This window comes from Salmo salar, chromosome 19 (assembly GCF_965601325.2).
Source record: "Salmo salar chromosome 19, fSalSal1, whole genome shotgun sequence".
Classification (NCBI taxonomy): Eukaryota; Metazoa; Chordata; class Actinopteri; order Salmoniformes; family Salmonidae; genus Salmo; species Salmo salar.
In genome coordinates this window covers 50,428,339-50,449,191 of record NC_138309.1, presented here as the reverse complement: position 1 = coordinate 50,449,191, position 20,853 = coordinate 50,428,339, and the positions used below count along the sequence as shown (strand labels likewise).

Here is a 20,853-nt window from a genome sequence, read left to right as displayed (position 1 = left end):
GAGAGAAAGAGACAGCGAAAGAGAGAGAGGAAGAGAGAGAAAGAGGCAGAGAAAGAGAGAGGCAGAGAAAGAGAGAGACAGAGGGGCTGAGAGAGAGGCAGAGAGAGAGGAAGCGAGAGAGAGAGAGCGAGTCAGAGAGAGTCCGGGAGAGAGACCGAGAAAGAGAGAGACAGAGAGAGAGGCAAAGAGAGAGAGGCAGAGAAAGAGAAAGAGAGAGGGAGGCCCGAGAGAGAGTCTGAGAGAGAGAAAGAAAGGTAAAGAGAGAGAGAGAGAGGCAGAGAGCGAGAGCAAGGCAGAGAGAGAGGCCGAGAGAAATAGAGGGAGGCCCGAGAGAGAGAGAGAGAGAGGCCCGTGAGAGAGGCAGAGAGAGAGCGAGGGATAGGCTGAGCGAGACCGAGAAAGAGAAAGGCCGAGAGAGAGAGAGAGAGGCAGAGAGAGAAAGGCTGAGAGAGGACGAGAGAGAGAGGCCGAGAGAGAGAGAGACATAGAGAGACAGAGAGGCAGAGAAAGAGAGACAGAGAAAGAGGCCCGAGAGAGAGAGAGAGGCTGAGGCTGAGAGAGAGGCAGAGAGAGAGAGGCAAAGAGAGAGAGAGAGCAAGGCAGAGAGCGAGAGCGAGTCAGACAGAGGCCGAGATAGAGAGAAGCCAAGAAAGAGAGGCCCAAGAGGGAGGCCCGAGAGAGAGAGGCCCGAAAGAGAGAGTGTCCCTAGAGAGAGAGAGTAAGAGAGGCCGAGAGTAGGATGGGGCAGAGAGAGAGAGAGACAGAGAGAAAGAGAGGATGAGAGAGAAAGAGAGGCAGAGAGAGAGAAAGAGAAAGAGAGAGAGACAGAGAGAGCGAGAGAGAGAGAGAGAGAGTGAGAGAGAGAGAGAGGGGGGCCGAGAAAGAGAGGGGGGCCGAGAGAGAGAGAGAGAGAGAGAAGGGCCGAGAGAGAAGCATCAAAGCCAAAGGAACTGAATAATATTAACAAATGCTATAGATGGAAGTAAAGCAGTGTAGAAACCTACCAAAAAACAACAAATTCAAGCCTTTTAGACAACTTCCTGAACAAAACGTTCCACTGTAATAGTGAAGGTGTAAACCTGGCAGTAGAAAGCCTCAACAGTATATTTGACCTCTCAGCTTCCCTATCAAATCTAAAAATGTCAAGTAGACAACCTAAGAAAATTAACAACAATGACAAATAGTTTGATGAATGCAAAAACCTAAGAAAGAATTTGAGAAACCTGTCCAACCAAAAACAGATACCCAGAAAACCTGAGTCTACGCCTTCACTATGGTGAATCACTAAAACAATACAGAAATACAGAAAAACCTTTCTACATTGTAGAATAATAGTGAAGACATCAGAACTATGAAATAACACATATGGAATCATGTAGTAACCAAAAAAGTGTTAAACACATCAAAATATATTTTAGCTTTTAGATTCTTCAAAGTATTCACCCTTTGCCTTGATGACAGTTTTGCACACTCTTGGAATTCTCTCAAAATACACCCCCCCCCCACACACATACAAATTCCAATCAGCAATATTTAAACTCCTTAACATCATCCTCAGCTCTGGCATCTTCCCCAATATTTGGAGCCAAGGCCTGATCACCCGAATCCACAAAAGTGGAGACAGATTTGACCCCAATAACTACTGTGGGATATGCGTCAGCAACAGCAACCTTGGGAAAATCCTCTGCATTGTCATTAACACACACAAAAAACGATACATACCTCGGCCTAAACATCAGCGCCACAGGTAACTTCCACAAAGCTGTGAACGATCTGAGAGACATGGCAGAAAGGGCATTCAACGCCATCAAAAGGAACAGAAATTTGACATACCAATTAGGATCTGGCTAAAAATACTTGAATCAGTTACAGAACCCATTGCCCTTTATGGTTGTTGGGTCTGGGTTCCGCTCACCAACCAAGAATTCACAAAATGGGACAAACACCAAATTGAGACTCTGTATGCAGAATTCTACATGCAGAATTCACCGTGTACAACGTAAAAAACAAATAATGCATGCAAAGCAGAATTAGGCCGATACCTAGCTAATTATCAAAATCCAGAAAATAAGTGTTCAATTCTACAACCACCTAAATAAAGGAAGTGACTCCCAAACCTTCCATAACAAAGCCATCACCGACAGAGAGATGAACCTGGAGAAGAGTCCCCTGAGCAAGCTGGTCCTTGGGCTCTGTTCACAAACACAAACAGACCCCACAGAGCCCTAGGACTGCAACACAATTAGACACAATCAAATCATGAGAAAACAAAAAGATAATTACTTGACACATTGGAAAGTATTAACAAAAAAAACTGAGCGAACTAGAATGCTATTTGGCTCTAAACAGAGAGTACACAGTGGCAGAATACCTGACCACTGTGACTGACCCAAACTTAAGGAACGCTTTGACTATGTACGGACTCAGTGAGCATAGCCTTGCTATTGAGAAAGGCCGCCGTAGGCAGACCTGGCTCTCAAGAGAAGACAGGCCATGTGTACACTGCCCACAAAATGAGGTGGAAACTGAGCTGAACTTCCTAACCTCCTGCCAAATGTATGACCATATTAGAGACACATATTTCCCTCAGATTACACAGATCCACAAAGAATTCGAAAACAAACCCTATTTTGATAAACTCCCATATTTACTGGGTGAAATACCACAGTAGGCCATCACAGCAGCAATATTTGTGACCTGTTGCTACAAGAAAAGGGCAACCAGTGAAGAACAAACACCATTGTAAATACAACCCATATTTGTTTATTTATTTTCCCTTTTGTACTTTAACCATTTGTACATCGTTACAACACTGTATATATAGACATAATGTGACATTTGAAATATCTTTACTATTTTCTGACTTCTGTGAGTGTAATGTTTACTGTTAATTTTTACTGTTTATTTCACTTTTGTTTATTATCTATTTCACTTGCTTTGGCAATGTTAACATGTTTCCCATGTAAATAATGCCCTTGAATTGAGAGAGAGAGAAAGAGGGGGGTAGAGAGCGAGAGAGAAAGAGGGGCAGAGAGAGAGAGGCAGAGAGAGGCAGGGAGAGAGAGAGAGAGAGAGAGGCAGAGAGAGAGAGGCAGAGAGAGGCAGGGAGAGAGAGAGAGAGGCAGAGAGAGAGAGGCAGAGAGAGGCAGGGAGAGAGAGAGAGGCAGAGAGAGAGAGGCAGAGAGAGGCAGGGAGAGAGAGAGAGAGAGAGGCAGAGAGAGGCAGGGAGAGAGAGAGAGAGGCAGAGAGAGACAGGGAGAGATGTAGCAGACGTTCCATAGAGTAGCAGGATCAGACTCTATTGTCACTGAGCTGAATCTGACTACAGAGTTCATGCAGCACACACTCTGCCAGACACACACACATGCAGGCTGACACACTTACACGTGCACACGCACACACACCCTGTGATTAATGGCCAGGGCAGAGAGAGGAGCTGCAATAGTTATCTCTCACAAAAACACAGCTTGGCTTTCCTTGAACATCATCTAACCATGCTAAACACACACACAGTCTTTCCCAGAGGCTGTACCCCTCATACCTCATTCCAATCTGGAAGAGGAAGATAGATGAAGAGAGCAAAAGAGGGAGAGGAAGCGAGAGAAAGAGGAAGAAAGAGGAAGAGAGTGAAAGAGGAAGAGAGAAAGAGCAAGGGGAGTCAAAGAAAAAGCAGCCTAGCCCCGGACTAAAGAGCCCCGGACTAAACAGCTCCGGACTAAAGAGCCCCGGACTAAAGAGCCCCGGACTAAAGAGCCCCGGACTAAAGAGCCCCGGACTAAAGAGCCCCGGACTAAAGAGCCCCGGACTAAAGAGCCCCGGACTAAAGAGCCCCGGACTAAACAGCTCCGGACTAAAGAGCCCCGGACTAAAGAGCCCCGGACTAAAGAGCCCCGGACTAAAGAGCTCCGGACTAAAGAGCCCCGGACTAAAGAGCCCCGGACTAAAGAGCCCCGGACTAAAGAGCCCCGGACTAAAGAGCCCCGGACTAAAGAGCCCCGGACTAAAGAGCTCCGGACTAAAGAGCCCCGGACTAAAGAGCCCCGGACTAAAGAGTCCTGGAATAATGAGCCCCGGAATAAAATAAATTGAATAAAAAGCCATTGAATAAAGAGCCCTGGAATAAAGAGCCCTGGAATAGAGAGACATGGACTCTCCATTGAAAGTGATTCTTAGTCCAAGACTAGGCTTGATCTGTATCCAGGAAAACGGCCTGTTATGTTAGAAGCTAAACCATCATCTTGTCAGTAACAGAGATTCTGTTTTATTTTTCCGACTGTATTCCTCAAAACGTCAATGGCTTATTAAAGCAATTGACACGTTAACCTTGGTTTCTGAGAATCTGACAGAGCCGGTTGCAGGCATAAGCGGTTGCTTAAGGGGTCTAGACAATCTATACAAACGTAGCCGGCGGAGATCCGTTTGCATCACTCTCTACGTAGTTCTATGTACGTTTGTGCGGCTGAATTTTTGGAACGCGATGCCAACGGACCTCCGTCAGCTCCGTTTAAGTAGACTGTCTAGAAAACTCAGTCGGGTTCTCAACTTACTATGGCAAAATGACTTGAATTTTATGAAATGTGTTATACAACTGCAGTTTTCTCTACGCCCCATGGGAGAATGTGTAGAATTGCAGGAAATCAACTCAAACTGGAAATGTTTCTTTCTACTGTAAAATTTGCCACGAGTTTGCCCCGCCCCCAACCAAATGTCACGTAGGGCCCCCAGAATGCTAGAACGTGCTAGAACGTGAAAACCCTCAGCAGAGACTTTAGACAGGCATATGAAATATCAACGCTGTCCCTTTAAGAGCAAAGATATGCAAAGAGCAGATAAGGAAAGAGTTGACTGACATCGCTTTGCTGAAGTGAAAGTTAAATATAGATGAGGAAACTGCACACAGAAACAACCATTATCCTGTTCCTCAGAAAGACAACATTGGAGCTTAAGAGTCTACCTTTGTAGAGAAATTAAAGGAAAATATAAGATTTTTAGGTGAGTAAGAGAAATAGAGACAGAGGGAGATGGAAAAACCTTGACAACAGGACCACAACTACCATTCAGGATACCGAGGTCACTGTGAGAGTGAGAAAAAAACCGCACCAGTTTACGGTCTAAATGCTGACTCATTCTAGGACTTGTGTTTGCTCTGTTATTGTGCTCCAGAAATGGCGTCCCCTAGCCGTCTCCTGTCTGAAGAGCAGTTCCAGTGCTCTATCTGTCTGGATGTGTTCACTGAGCCTGTCTCCACTCCATGTGGACACAACTTCTGCAAGGCCTGTATCAGCGGATACTGGGATAGCACTGACCTGTGCCCGTGTCCAATGTGTAAACAAATATTCCACCAAAGACCAGAGCTAAAAACCAACACAGCATTCAGAGATGTTGTAGAGCATTTTAAGATGATCAGAATCAGAGACACAGACGAGTCCCCTGCCGAGGCTGGAGAAGTGTCCTGTGACGTCTGCACTGGGACAAGGCTCAAGGCCCTGAAGTCCTGCCTGGAGTGTCTGACCTCTTTCTGTGAGACTCACCTGCAGCCTCATCAGAGAGTCACCGGCCTGAAAAGGCACAAGTTAATAGACCCCGTGGAGAATCTGGAAGACAGGATGTGTAAGAAGCATGACAGACTGCTGGAGCTGTTCTGTAGGACCGACCAGACGTGTGTGTGTCAGTTCTGCATTGAGACAGACCACAAGAATCACCACACTGTCCCTCTAGAGGAAGAGTGTGGAGAGAGGAAGGTTCAGCTGGGGAAGACGAAGCGACAGATACGGCAGATGATCCAGGAGCGAATGCAGAAGGTTCAGGAGGTCAAACATTCAGTAGAGCTCAACAAGAGAGACGCAGAGAGAGAAATAGCGGACGGCCTGCAGGTCTTCACTGCTCTGGTGTATTCCATTCAGAGAAGCCAGGCTGATTTCATGGAAGTGGTTGAGGAGAAGCAGAAAGCAGCAGAGAGTCGTGCTGATGGGCTCATTAAAGAGCTGGAGCAGGAAATGACTGAGCTACAGAGGACAAGCACTGAGCTGGAGCAGCACTCACACACTGAGGACCACCTCCACCTCCTCCAGAGCTTCCCATCCCTGTGTACCCCGAAACACACAAAGGACTGGTCTGAGGTCAGTGTTCACAGTGATATGTGTTTGGGGGGACTGAGGAGGGCTGTGTCTGAGCTGGAGCGGACACTTCAGGAAGAACTAGACAGAGCGGTGAAGAGGTTGTGTGATGTTGAGCTGAAGACAATTCAGCAGTGGTCAGCGGATGTGACCCTGGACCCTGATACAGCCCATCCATTCCTCATCTTGTCTAGGGACCGGAAACAAGTGAGATATGGAAGCACATGGCAGAAACTCCCTGACAACGCAAAGAAATTCTGTAACCCAGAGAGGTTCTTGAATCACCTCTCTGTCCTGGGAAAAGAGAGTTTCTCTTCAGGGAGATTCTACTATGAGGTGCAGGTGAAGGGAAAAGCTGAGTGGCTTTTAGGAGTGGCCAGGGAGTCCATCAACAGGAAGGCTGACATAAATATGAGCCCTGTCGATGGCCTCTGGACTGTGTATATGAGGGGTGAGGATATCTATGAGGCCTACACCTCTCCCCATGTCCCTCTCTCCCTGAGAGAGAAGCCCCAGAAAGTGGGGGTGTTTGTGGATTATGAGGGGGGTCGGGTCTCCTTCTACAATGTGGAGACCAGGGCTCATATCTACTCTTTCATTGGCTGCACCTTCGCTGAGAAACTCTATCCATACTTCAACACCTGTGACAATGAACTTGGTCCAAACTTAGCCCCATTCGTAATCTGTCCTGTCAATCACACAGACTGAATGTAATGTTGTACTTTAGCACATGATATTATCTGTAATTAGTATGGACATGTAATCCCATGGCGCAATGATGAGAAGAAATAACATCTGGAGTAATATGGTGTTATGTACAGTTGAAGTCGGAAGTTACCATACACCTTAGCCAAATACATTTAAACCCAGTTTTTCACAATTCCTGACATTTAATCCTAGTAAAAATTCCCTGTTTTAGGTCAGTTAGGATCACCACTTTATTTTAAGAATGTGAAATGTCAGAATAATAGTAGAGAGAATGATTTATTTCAGCTTTTATTTCTTTCATCACATTCCCAGTGGGTCAGAAGTTTACATACACTCAATTAGTATTTGGTAGCATTGCCTTTAAATTGTTGAACTTGGGTCAAACGTTTCGGGTAGCCTTCCACAAGCTTTCCACAATAAGTTTGGTGAATTTTGGCCCATTCCTCCTGACAGAGCTGGTGTAACTGAGTCAGGTTTGTAGGCCTCCTTGCTCGCACACACTTTTTCAGTTCTGCCCACAAATTTTCTATAGGATTGAGGTCAGGGCTTTGTGATGGCCACTCCAATATCTTGACTTTGTTGTCCTTAAGCCATTTTGCCACAACTTTGGAAGTATGCTTGGGGTCATTGTCCACTTGGAAGACCCATTTGCGACCAAGCTTTAACTTCCTGACTGATGTCTTGAGACGTAGCTTCAATATATCCACATAATTTTTCTTCCACATGATGCCATCTATTTTGTGAAGTGCACCAGTCCCTCCTGCAGCAAAGCACCCCCAAAACATGATACTGCCATCCCCATGCTTCACGGTTGGGATGGTTTTCTTCGGCTTGCAAGCCTCCCCCTTTTTCCTCCAAACATAATGATGGTCATTATGGCCAAACAGTTCTATTTTTGTTTCATCAGACCAGAGGACATTTCTCCAAAAAGTACGATCTTTGTCCCCATGTGCAGTTGCAAACCATAGTCTGGCTTTTTCATGGCGGTTTTGGAGCAGAGGCTTCTTCCTTGCTGAGCGGCCTTTCAGGTTATGTCGATATATGGCTCTTTTTACTGTGGATATAGATACGTTTGTACCTGTTTCCTCCAGCATCTTCACAAGGTCATTTGCTGTTGTTCTGGGATTGATTTGCACTTTTCGCACCAATGTACGTTAATCTCTAGGAGACAGAACGCGTCTCCTCCCTGAGCGGTATGACGGCTGCGTGGTCCCATGGTGTTTATACTTGCGTACTATTGTTCATACAGATGAACGTGGTACCTTCAGGCGTTTGGAAATTGCTCCCAAGGATGAACCAGACTTTTGGAGGTCTACAATTCTTTTTCTGGGGTCTTGGCTGATTTCTTTTGATTTTCCCATGATGTCAAGCAAAGAGGCACTGAGTTTGAAGGTAGGCCTTGAAATACATTCACAGGTACACCTCCAATTGACTCAAATGATGTCAATTAGCCTATCAGAAGCTTATTAAGCCATGACATCATTTTCTGGAATTTTCTGAGCTTTTTAAAGGCACAGTCAACTTAGTGTATGTAAACTTCTGACCCACTGGAATTGTGATACAGTGAATTATAAGTGAAATAATCTGTCTGTAAACAATTGTTGGAAACATTACTTGTGTCATGCACAAAGTAGATGTCCTAACCAAATTGCCAAAACTATAGTTTGTTAACAAGAAATTTGTGGAGTGGTTGGTAAACAAGTTTTAATGACTCCAACCTAAGTGTATGTAAACTTCCGACTTCAACTGTTTATAGTCTATAGATAAATGGGTATGTACTGGGTTGAAATATGACTATATAACTATAAATGTGGAGGCCAGGTCTTATATCTACTATTTTACTGGCTACACCTTCACTGAGAAACTTTATCCGTATTTCAATCCCTGTGATAATTATTACGGTACAATGATAGCCCCATTGGAAGGATCTGTGGTTCAAAACGTTGATCCGACTAGGTGAAAAATCATCGACGTGCCCTTGAGCAAGGCACTTATTAACCTTAGTTGCTCTGGATAAGAGCGTCTGCTAAATGACTAAAAACTTCTACTCTCTAGCCTGCTATACACACCATCGCTACGACAACAATACTGCGTTGCTACGACAACCACACTCTCCTCCATCGCTACGGGAACCATCACCATTCTCTCAGCTCCCATAATCCATTTAACGTTCTCAATGAGCATTTGACACGGTTCACAAACACACACAGAGAGTTGAGACCACATGGGGGGGCTGGTGTGTGTCTGTGCTCTAACACACAGAGAGTTGAGACCATATGGGGGGGTTGGTGTGTGTCTGTTGAGACCATTTGGGGGGGGTTGTTGTGTGTCTGTTGAGACCATATGGGGGGGGTTGGTGTGTGTCTGTTGAGACCATATGGGGGGGGTTGGTGTGTGTCTGTTGAGACCATATGGGGGGGGGGGGGGGGGGGGGGGTTGGTGTGTGTCTGTTGAGACCATATAGGGGGGGGTTGGTGTATGTCTGTTGAGACCATATGGGGGGGGGGGGGGGGGGGGGGGGTTGGTGTGTGTCTGTTGAGACCATATGGGGGGTTGGTGTATGTCTGTTGAGACCATATGGGGGGGGGGGGGGGGGGTTGGTGTGTGTCTGTTGAGACCATATGGGGGGGGTTGGTGTGTGTCTGTTGAGACCATATGTGGGGGGGGGTTGGTGTGTGTCTGTTGAGACCATATGGGGGGGGGTTGGTGTGTGTCTGTTGAGACCATATGGGGGGGGTTGGTGTGTGTCTGTTGAGACCATATGGGGGCGGTTGGTGTGTGTCTGTTGAGACCATATGTGGGGGGGGGTTGGTGTGTGTCTGTTGAGACCATATGGGGGGGGGGGGGGGGGGTTGGTGTGTGTCTGTTGAGACCATATGGGGGGGGTTGGTGTGTGTCTGTTGAGACCATATGTGGGGGGGGGTTGGTGTGTGTCTGTTGAGACCATATGGGGGGGGGTTGGTGTGTGTCTGTTGAGACCATATGGGGGGGGTTGGTGTGTGTCTGTTGAGACCATATGGGGGCGGTTGGTGTGTGTCTGTTGAGACCATATGGGGGGGGGGGGGTTGGTGTGTGTCTGTTGAGACCATATGGGGGGGTTGGTGTGTGTCTGTTGAGACCATATGGGGGGGGGGTTGGTGTGTGTCTGTTGAGACCATATGGGGGGGGTTGGTGTGTGTCTGTTGAGACCATATGGGGGGGGGTTGGTGTGTGTCTGTGCTCTAACACACAGAGAGTTGAGACCATATGGGGGGGGGGTTGGTGTGTGTCTGTGCTCTAACACACAGAGAGTTGAGACCATATGGGGGGGGGTTGGTGTGTGTCTGTGCTCTAACACACAGAGAGTTGAGACCATATGGGGGGGGGTTGGTGTGTGTCTGTGCTCTAACACACAGATAGTTGAGACCATATGGGGGGGGGTTGGTGTGTGTCTGTTGAGACCATATGGGGGGGGTTGGTGTGTGTCTGTTGAGACCATATGGGGGGGGGGTTGGTGTGTGTCTGTGCTCTAACACACAGAGAGTTGAGACCATATGGGGGGGGTTGGTGTGTGTCTGTGCACACAATAGTAAAGCATACTGATGTACTGGACGCTAATCAAACCAAGGAGGGCCTTTTGCATCATCATATCCCAGACAAATCTTCACGCACATTTCATCCAATCAGAACCATCCCCTGCCCAGTTAGAGACTCATGCCTTCATGATTTAACAAAATGATTTAGACCAGGATGAGGGAGAAAAATGTTGTTATGCGTTTACATGCAGTGTGTTTTGATGTTGGTTTAGTGTGATTTGTTGTGTGTTGTAAATAAACAATTGTTAATTTTAAAAAAAGTATAATAATTTTTAAAGACTCTTCTGTCTGATTGGCCAGAGGACAGTGGGAGGGGTTTATCATCAAAAGGTCTCAATGAATCATTCGCACTGCAGGGATTTGGCTGCTTGTGTGTGTGCATACAGTATGTGTGCTTTGTGGATTTTGACACTTGGAGTGAGACCAGAAATGATGAATCAGCTGGTCTTTGCAGTGAGCGAGAGAACCCCACCCCCATCACAACCACCAGCCACAGAGAGAAAGAGGGAATAGAGATGGATGGAGTAAATGGGAGGAGGGGAAAAAGAGTCTAGAAGGACATGGGTGGGTAGGAATGGAGACTATATGAGTAGGGGAAGAAGGGGTGGGACATTTTATGGAACACAAAGAAATGGGGAGAGGGAAAGGGGGAGGGAATAGGAGAGGGGAAAAGGGGAGGAAATAGGAGAGGGAAAGGGGGAGGAAATAGGAGAGGGAAAGGGGGAGGAAATACGAGAGGGGAAAGGGGGAGGAAATACGAGAGGGAAAGGGGGAGGAAATAGGAGAGGGAAAGGGGGAGGAAATAGGAGAGGGAAAGGGGGAGGAAATAGGAGAGGGAAAGGGGGAGGAAATAGGAGAGGGAAAGGGGGAGGAAATAGGAGAGGGGAGGGGGGAGGGGAATAGGAGATGGAAAGGGGGATAGGAGAGGGGGAGGGGCATAGGAGAGGGGGAGGGGCATAGGAGAGGGAAAGGGGGATAGGAGAGGGGGGAGGGGAATAGGAGAGGGGAGGAGGAGGGGAATAGGAGAGGGAAAGGGTGATAGGAGAGGGGGGAGGGGAATAGGAGAGGGGAGGGGGAGGGGAATAGGAGAGGGAAAGGGGGATAGGAGAGGGGGGAGGGGAATAGGAGAGGGAATGGGGAGAATAGGAAGAAGAGAATAGAAGGGATTGTTAGCCTACCTGCGTTTTGCACCTCGTTTAAATAACTGTCATCAGCCATCACCTGAGAGGAGAAGAACACAGACATTGTTTCAGATTCACACAACGTCAGATAACACAACCTACTGTCAACATTTCACATCATATCTGTTACACAACAAATAAATACTATATTGACCCTCAGAGGGAAAATTGGGTTTACCACCAATAAAAGACAAAAGTAACCAAAGTGGTTTGTTGGACCCCGCTCGCATGATGAATGACCTTGTCTAAGAGGCTTTAGCTCAGTGGGCTTGTCTTGTGATATGCAGACGATGCAGGTTAAATCCCGTCCTGTCACACGTACAAACATTTCAGACACACAGACATGCAGAATACAGAGACCTGGGTCATGAAGAAGCAAGTATTAGACAGTTTCAGATAGTATCTGACAGAATGCTGTGTAGTACAGTTTCTCATAGTCACAGAAACCAGGTCAGAGAGGAGAGACAAGAAGAGGAGAGGAAACTGGATAAAAGAGGACTCAGATAACATCTATAAACATTTCATCCTCTTCACCTTGATTTCGACAGTTCATTTCCACTCAAGGGAGTTAGAATGCAAGCACAGGCGCACACACACACACACACAGGCGCACACACACACACACACACACAGGCACACACACACACACACACACAGGCACACACAGGCACACACACACACACACACACACACACACACACACACACACACGCACACACGCACACACACACACACACACACACATCATCTCCCAGTGGTAATGCCCTGGCTAATCATATTACACAGTGAACAGGTGTTTCTGATGAAAACCTAACATGCTGATGATTTCTCCACTCATATCAATCTCCCAGTTACCATACTGTTACAGCAGCAGATCAGATGTTACCACAGCACGGCCGAGACCAAACCAACACATCCAATTTTCACACTAACATGCCACTTAGAATGAATCAGTGTACTGGACATGCATTCTAAATGGTCAAATTGTGTTGGTATTGGAACCGATAGCCTCAAACCTGTATACTACCACACACAGAGACAGGGTTACAGAACAGGTACAGACACACACAGATATCCACCATAAGACAGTCAGCAGAGCCCGCTAAGCTAAAGCCTAAGCAATAGCTCTGGGAGCTAACACAAGTCTTCAGGACTCAGGCAAGGTTTCTCTTCACATGAGTGTTCACATGACTCACCAAACCAGTTGTGTATCATTAACACCACACTGGCTTCCCCCCTGACCCTCCCACAACCAGTCGTGGCCTACACACACCTCAACAGACAGAAGTTACTATTTGTAGCAGGTTAGGAGAACTTAAGCAGCAGGTTAGGAGAATTGGGTCAAGGTTAGGAAAATGATTTGGTTTAGCTAAAATGCTCTACTAACCTACTACGAAAAGTCATTTCCATCCATAGCTGTAAACCATCTAGCCACAACCCACCTCACCTCGCCCGTCCAATTTCCTTAACTTAAAGATGCTTGTTGAGGGATCCATGAGACAGTAATATAGTACCAACTCGGAATTATCTGCGAATCTGGACCAACAGTTCTAGGCCATTTGAGAAATGATTCACTCGTAAGCCTATATAGGCAATAGGCTACATTGTGTCTCAATACAACATAATACATATTGCAGATACAGATGGTGCTGATGTTCTGCTGGAGGGGAGAGGGGGGCTGAGGGGGGCTGACGGGGTGTGAGGGGGGCTGAGGAGGGCTGACGGGGGGTGAGGGGGGCTGAGGAGGGCTAACGGGGGTGAGGGGGGCTGATGGGGGGTGAGGGGGGCTGAGGGGGGCTGAGGAGGGCTGACGGGGGGTGAGGGGGACTGAGGAGGGCTGATGGGGGGTGAGGGGGGCTGAGGAGGGCTAACGGGGGATGAGGGGGGCTGAAGAGGGGTGAGGGGGGCTGAGGAGGGCTGACGGGGGTGAGGGGGGCTGACGGGGGGGCTGAGGGGGGCTGAGGAGGGCTGACGGGGGGCTGAGGAGGGCTGACTGGGGTGAGGGGGGCTGACGGGGGCTGAGGAGGGCTGAGGGGGGGCTGACAGGGGTGAGGAGGGCTGACGGGGGGTGAGGGGGGCTGAGGAGGGCTGACTGGGTTGAGGGGGGCTGAGGAGGGTTGACGGGGGCTGAGGAGGGCTGAGGGGGGGCTGACGGGGGTGAGGGGGGCTGACGGGAGGTGAGGGGGGCTGACGGGGGGTGAGGGGGGCTGAGGAGGGCTGACTGGGGCTGAGGAGGGCTGACGGGGGTGAGGGGGGCTGACGGGGGTGAGGGGGGCTGAGGAGGGCTGACTGGGGCTGAGGAGGGCTGACGGAGTGAGGGGGGCTGACGGGGGGGCTGACGGGGGTGAGGGGGGCTGAGGAGGGCTGACGGGGGTGAGGGGGGCTGACTGGGGTGAGGGGGGCTGAGGAGGGCTGACTGGGGTGAGGGGGGCTGAGGAGGGCTGACGGGGGCTGAGGAGGGCTGACGGAGGTGAGGGGGGCTGAGGAGGGCTGACTGGGGTGAGGGGGGCTGAGGAGGGCTGACGGGGAGTGATTGAATTGCTGCGACAACGGGAAACAGCGCGTGGTGCAACTGTACATCCACGCGCCACCAGGGGAAAACAGGCAGGGGCTGGTTCCTATGATACCCCGCCGTGAGTGTTGTGTGTGTGTGTGTGTGTGTGTGTGTGTGTGTGTGTGTGCGCGCCTCGCTTTATCCGCTCAATTAGACAAAGACATCAAGCAGACTCCTGTGTGCAAACACTGACGCAGAACAATAATGTATATTATTAATGCCTGACTAATAATAAAGGCTAAGGCATGCATGCACCTACATTCAAACTGCTTCGTCCAGCACAATGAGCCTCTCTGTACCCCTTGTGGTACCTATAGGCTAAAACGAAGTATTGTTGAATGAAATGATAATGAAAAACGCAACAAAACGTAAATAATGTTCCATTTGAATGAAGTATGTGATTCCAACCATTATGAAACGTAGCCTATAGCACCTAGCCTAATGACCGTTATGTCGGTGGAGAAAATATGGGGCGCACCTTCAAAAAGAGGCACTGTTGTTTTATTTGACCGTATTTCTCAAGGTTAATTTCATTTAGATCAAATCTGTTTTGCAAGATATGCTTTTTCCAAGATATCCGCAAGAGTAAACATAGTCTACGTACGGGATATGAAAGTGTGAGGAAAAAGGGCTCACCTTGAAAAGGAACGCAATTATAGCACATAGGGGCCACTAAATTGGCTACTGATCGTAGTAGCTTACCTCTGAAAGCACTTGGAGCCAGAGGCAGCTGAGGCCGATGAGAAGCATCATTTTCCGGGTGTTTGGATCCATCCTGGCCGCTGTGTCAGTGTCACAGCCTGGTAAAGAAATGACACCCCTCTCCCATCTCTGTCACAAACTGACCGCGAGGTGGATCGCTATTCACCACCGCGCACGGACTCGACAGAGGATGCCAAGAGAGCGCGCGAAGGTGTAGGCCTGGTAAACTGGTTTTATGAATGATACGACAGAAACATCTCCCGTTTCAACCAAAACCTCTCCTTTTCTTTTCTCTCTCTCTGATGATATGAGGTGTCGGGGGAAAAAAACACACACACCCTTCGAGTGAACACACACCCACACCACTTCCGCGCCTTGAGTGGAGGAGGCGACTAGCGCCACTTTCGGTTGAGATCTAATTGTTCCATGAGTTGATCCTGACTCTCAAACTGACAAGTTAACCACACCATGGGGATACGGCGCCTACTGCTGCTTCTCATATACCTGGACCCCCTGAGCGTTCTCTGCGCCGCCACCGGAGGCAAGAAGGTGAAGCACAAGGCGATTGAATCCAGCGTCGCCGCGGCGATTCCCACCGCTTCCCCTGCAGGACAACACTCGACCGAGGACCACGAGACATACCTGGGTTACGGACACGATACGTACCTGGGTTACTACATGACGTGAGCGGACAATATGAAAAAGAGTTCGAGTGTCTCAACACATCTCACCCCTACTGCTGTGAGGTCTATTACCACTGGTACTGCTGTCAGTTCAAAGGAAGACTAGCCTAACATCAGGACAGCCTTTTGACCCGAGTATGGACCAGACGAACACTGCGGTGCACATCACTTTTGCAGTTCTGGCGTAAAAAACTGTTTTGTGGTGAGAGTTTCGGCTAAAGTTGCCTATGATGAAGCCACAGAGCCCCCTCCGGAAATGAATATCAATAGATATGCCATAGAGAATATATATTCGTAGAATGAATCAAAATAATTAAAAGGATGTCCAATTACAAAAGCATATTTTGACCATTGGTTAATTGTGTAAATAATCCTCTAAGAAAACCAACGGTCCAAACCTCATGTCTCTATCATAATCAGTTCAAAAGTTATTGGAGTTTTTACCTTTGTAGGATGGCCAGAATTATGGTGACTAAATCAAGGGTATTTAACCAGGGGTCCGCGGGCACCTAGGGGTCTACAGAGGTACTGCACATTATTTTATTTTAAAAGTGGATTTTAAAAAAAAAAGTATTATTTCACTGTTTTTATGAATATCGCTAGTGTCCTGTCACAAATAACTTTGATATTCCTGTTTATTTAAATCGCTGAACTAAAATACAGTTAATTTGGTTACATCAGAGGTCATACACATGTTTTTATTTATTTAACTAGGCAAGTCAGTTAAGAACAAATTCTTATTTACAATGACGGCCAAACCCAGATGACAGTGGGCCAATTGTGCACCGCCCTATGGGACTCCCAATCACGGCTGGATGTGATGCAGCCTGGATTCGAACCAAGAACTGCAGTGACGCCTCTTGCACTGAGGTGCAGTGCCTTAGACCGCTGCGCCACTCAGGAGCAAGGACAAAAGTATGTCGACACCCCTTCAAATTAGTGGATTCGGGCCTACCAGCCCGGACCAAGCTACAGGGCCTACCAGCCCGGACCAAGCTACAGGGCCTTCCAGCCCCGGACCAAGCTACAGGGCCTACCAGCCCCGGACCAAGCTACAGGGCCTACCAGCCCGGACCAAGCTACAGGGCCTACCAGCCCGGACCAAGCTACAGGGCCTACCAGCCCGGACCAAGCTACAGGGCCTACCAGCCCGGACCAAGCTACAGGGCCTACCAGCCCGGACCAAGCTACAGGGCCACGAGAACGCTTGACGCTGAAGACTTCACAGAGCTGAAACAAGCATACAGTATGTGATCAGTAGCCTTGCTTAAATATGTTTTATTGAACGCACACAAGAATGGTGTATAGGTACCTTGTAGTAAAGACAAGTATACAATTCTTATATAAACATAAAAGAGCAGTAAGACAGAAAAAGAGAGTTATAGGTAAAAAAAATATATATATAATACAAAATAAGATATACAGATCAATGACAGGTAAACAGAAAGAGGAGTGGTGTCCACATACTTTTGTATATATAGTGTTCTATATAGAACTATATAGTGTTCTATATAGAACTCTTTGGTTCTTTTGTGTGTGTGCGTGCCTGTGTGCCAGTAAGGGGATGTTAAAAATGAGAGATTTGGAGCTTTACTTGTCCGTTTCCATACCAACGGTTTTAGCGTGGGGATTGGCTCATTTCGATGAGACGGTTTGGGAATGGGGAGTGTGGGGGGTGGTACTGGGTTTGGAGCCAGAGCCTCTCACATCCATTCTACTGAACAGAAACACAAGGACTCTTGGAAGATTAGTCCAAAACAGGCCGGAAAGAGATCCTAATCAAATAACACACCACCACTGCACCTTGAGGAGACGAGCACCACTTTCAGTTGAGAACTGTCCCATAAACCACTGCAGAGTTAGAATTGGAACCATTGGAATTGACCCCAGTCCTGATCTAGGCACTGTACAGCCCTTAGGATGTTGATGATAAACTCCTATTATCGTCATCTTAGCTTTAGAACACCCACACTTGCCGTTGTTTTATAGGCTACATGATCTTTGGTTTGTAGCTTGCGCTCTTATGACAATGTTGCATGTCTCTATCTCACCCCCTCTGATAGCCAGTAGCTACCTGGGTGGCTGTTTATTGATAGCCTACACAGGATAGTCTAATGTCATTGACTATATTAACATTTGTATGCTTGTTGTTCTAATGACGATTCACTCTTTTACACAGCGAAGATGAACTGTTCTGATCATTTCCGATTTCAACTCTGTGACAACCTTTTACTGTCGGTTTTCTTTCTGACATTATGCCTCGTCACTGGCTCTACAGAAAGCTGAGTCTTTGGATGGATTTCTTGGCATCAGCTCGATGCTCCTGTTTATGTGCACATTAGTAGGGGAACATGTAAGCCTGGCTGGTTTTCTATACCATACTCGGCTCTGAAATGAAACCATTGGATTTTAGTATTGTGAATGAGAGGTTATCCCCCATTTTGAAGTGACTTTTACAGAAGACCTTGACCAGACAACTCCTCCTCTATGTCCCATATAGGCCTATGGTTGTCCATGCTATATGTTCCTTGTTGACTTATGTCTTACTTGATTAATGTGTACTGTCTTGTAGAATAACCCTGACGTTTTTTCAACAAGAAGCTAACAAGTTTTGCTTTAGGTGATGCCAACAACAACATAAAATCCATGCGCGGTGTCCACATGAAATCATACTCTTCTCCCTTTGATGTCACACACAATGCTAGACAAATATGGGAATGTGCAAAGGATCTCTTTGTGTTGAAATGGTGCATATGGTTAAATCTGCCTGTTGTCACTGCCTAACTTCTTTAGGTAGCCTAGTGGTTAAGAGCATTGGGCCAGTAACTGAAAGGTCGCTGGTTCAAATCCCCAGCCGACTAAAACAAATCTGTCTACGTGCCCTTGAGCAAGGCACTTAACCCTAATTGCTTCACCCCTAAAGTCGTGCTTGATAAGAGTATCTGCTAAATTACTAAAATGCAAATATGAATATCTGTCATGAATTGGCGTTGCCTTGAACCTGGCACATAGGACTTACAAGTTATGGAATTCATATTGATATCTGATTTACAAAAGCAGTCAGTGAGGTTTGGATCTCAGTCCCAAAGTTTATTGCATATCTTTGAATGTGATTTTGTTATGTTTGTTGCATTCCACAACTCTGTCTTCAGAAACACAACAGTGACTTGGTTACAGAAACCATTTAGTCCATGTTTGAAGATGCAGCAATGTCTCTATTTTCTGTTAATAGATTTGAACACATTTTAGTTGCATGACCCTTACTGGTTTAGAAGTTTATATTTAACCAGGCAAGTCAGTTAATAACAAATTCTTATTTACAATGACGGCCTACCCCAGCCAAACCTGGATGATGCTGAGCCAATTGTGCACCACCCTGTGGGACTCCCAATCACAGCCAGATGTGATGCAGCCTGGATTCAAACCAAGTACTGTAGTGATACCTCTAGAACTGAGATGCAGCACCCCTAGACCCCTGCGCCACTTGAGTACCCATACTATTAGAAACTTTTATGACCTGTCTGTTGAGAACATGAAAATCATTTTGAAACCAAAGTCAGACACCTGCACACATAAGTTTGCCAAATTCTAATCCGATATGAACCTACATTTTAATTTTCACATCACATAGAATGTTGTGATGTTCATTCAATGTTGTTTTTCAACTGTTTTACAGAACAATGTTTTGTCTGTTCCTATTCATCTAAACTTGATCATTGATTTATGGTTTTAATATTTTCAAGGCAAATTTCCTTTCAAGAACGGGGAAGCTAATTCAATCTAAACTTTAATATTTCCTTAAAGAAAAATGTAATACTTCTGATAGTGTAACTTTAATGATTTTCCTATTTTATCTCAATTTTTTTTTAAATAAAATTTTACCCCCATTTTAGTCAATTGGTATTTACGATCTTGTCTCATTGCTGCAACTCCCCAACGGCTTGGGAGAGACTGAAAAGATTTGGCATGGGCCCCCAGATCCTCAAAAGGTTCTACAGCTGCACCATTGAGAGCATCCTGACCGGTTGCATCACCGCCTGGTATGGCAACTGCTCGGCATCTGACCGTAAGGCGCTACAGAGGGCAGTGCAAACGGCCCAGTACATCACCGGGGCCAAGTTTCCTGCCATCCAGGACCTACCGTAATTTCCGGACTATTGAGCGCACCTGAATATAAGCTGCACCCACTGAATTTTTAAACCTCCTGTGCAGCAGCTCTATTTCCTTTTCCAACAGCCAGATCAATCGCCTTCAACTTGAAAGCTGCATCATATGCATTTCTCCGTGTCTTTGCCATGATGAGGGTGACAAAATGACTGCTGTAATCAGAATGATGGGAAGTTTGAGCGCGCTGATTTAATCTAAACAGTAAACAAAAAGTTGTTTGACCTTAACCCGTTCGGCAATTTCATTGGTCTAATGAAAGCTTCATGCCGCCAAAAAACTGAGCACGTCACAGAATGTGTATATATATTTTTTTTTTTAAAGCGGAAAAATCCATATATTAGCCGCGTTATTGTTTAAGCCGCGAGGTTCAAATCGTTGGAAAAAAGTAGCGGCTTATAGTCCGGAAATTACGGTATATAATAGGCGGTGTCAGAGGAAAGCCCATAAAATTGTCAGAGACTCCAGTCACCCAAGTTATAGACTGTTTTGTCTGCTACCACACGGCAAGCTGGACCGGAGCGCCAAGTCTAGGACCAAAAGGCTCCTCAACAGATTCTACCCCCAAGCCATTAGACTGCTGAACAATTAATACAAATCACCACCGGATAATTTACATTGACAAAAATAGGCCATAATGGCCATAATGACCATAGTTATTTTGGGAGAAAAAAGGGGGAGGCTTGCAACCCGAAAAACACCATCCCAACAGTGAAGCACGGGGGTGGCAGCATCATGTTGTGTGGGTGCTTTGCTGCAGGAGGGACTGGTGCACTTCATAAAATAAGTGGCATCATGAGGCAGGAAAATTATGTGGATATATTGAAGCAACATCTCAAGACATCAGTCAGGAAGTTAAAGCTTGGTCGCAAATGGGTCTTCCAAATGGACAATGACCCCAAGCATACTTCCAAAGTTGTGGCAAAATGGCTTAAGGACAACAAAGTCAAGATATTGGAGTGGCCATCACAAAGCCCTGACCTCAATCCCATAGAACATTTGTGGGCAGAACTGAAAAAGTGTGTGCAAGCAAGGAGGCCTACAAACCTGACTCAGTTACACCAGCTCTGTCAGGAGGAATGGGACAAAATTCACCTAACTTATTGTGGGAAGCTTGTGGAAGGCTACCTGAAACGTTTGACCTAAGTTAAACAATTTAAAGGCAATGCT

The 20,853-nt window shown here is 46.8% G+C and overlaps 2 protein-coding genes across 3 annotated transcripts in view; one reads left to right on the top strand and one right to left on the bottom strand.

Moving 5' to 3' along the window:
- Positions 1-15,256, bottom strand: part of LOC106592389 (neurotrypsin) — a 166,074-nt gene extending 150,818 nt beyond the window's left edge. For both annotated transcript variants that reach the window (XM_082965768.1, XM_082965769.1), the window contains exons 1-2: positions 14,837-15,256; positions 11,578-11,620 (exon numbers count right to left, since the gene is read on the bottom strand). In XM_082965768.1, the coding sequence (XP_082821894.1) occupies positions 11,578-11,620; positions 14,837-14,908 (115 nt within the window). In that variant the 5' untranslated portion in view covers positions 14,909-15,256. The remainder of the gene's footprint in view (positions 1-11,577; positions 11,621-14,836) is intronic.
- Positions 4,811-8,693, top strand: LOC123739220 (E3 ubiquitin-protein ligase TRIM21-like). Its single transcript, XM_045713689.2, has one exon. The coding sequence runs from the start codon at positions 5,166-5,168 to the stop codon at positions 6,822-6,824; it is 1,659 nt and encodes a 552-aa protein (XP_045569645.1). The 5' UTR covers positions 4,811-5,165; the 3' UTR covers positions 6,825-8,693.
- Positions 15,257-20,853: the final 5,597 nt, after the last annotated feature.

What these genes read in the sequence shown, in the direction of transcription:
- LOC123739220 (XM_045713689.2), top strand. Translation starts at nt 5,166, where the DNA reads ATGGCGTCCCCTAGCCGTCTCCTGTCTGAAGAGCAGTTCCAGTGCTCT.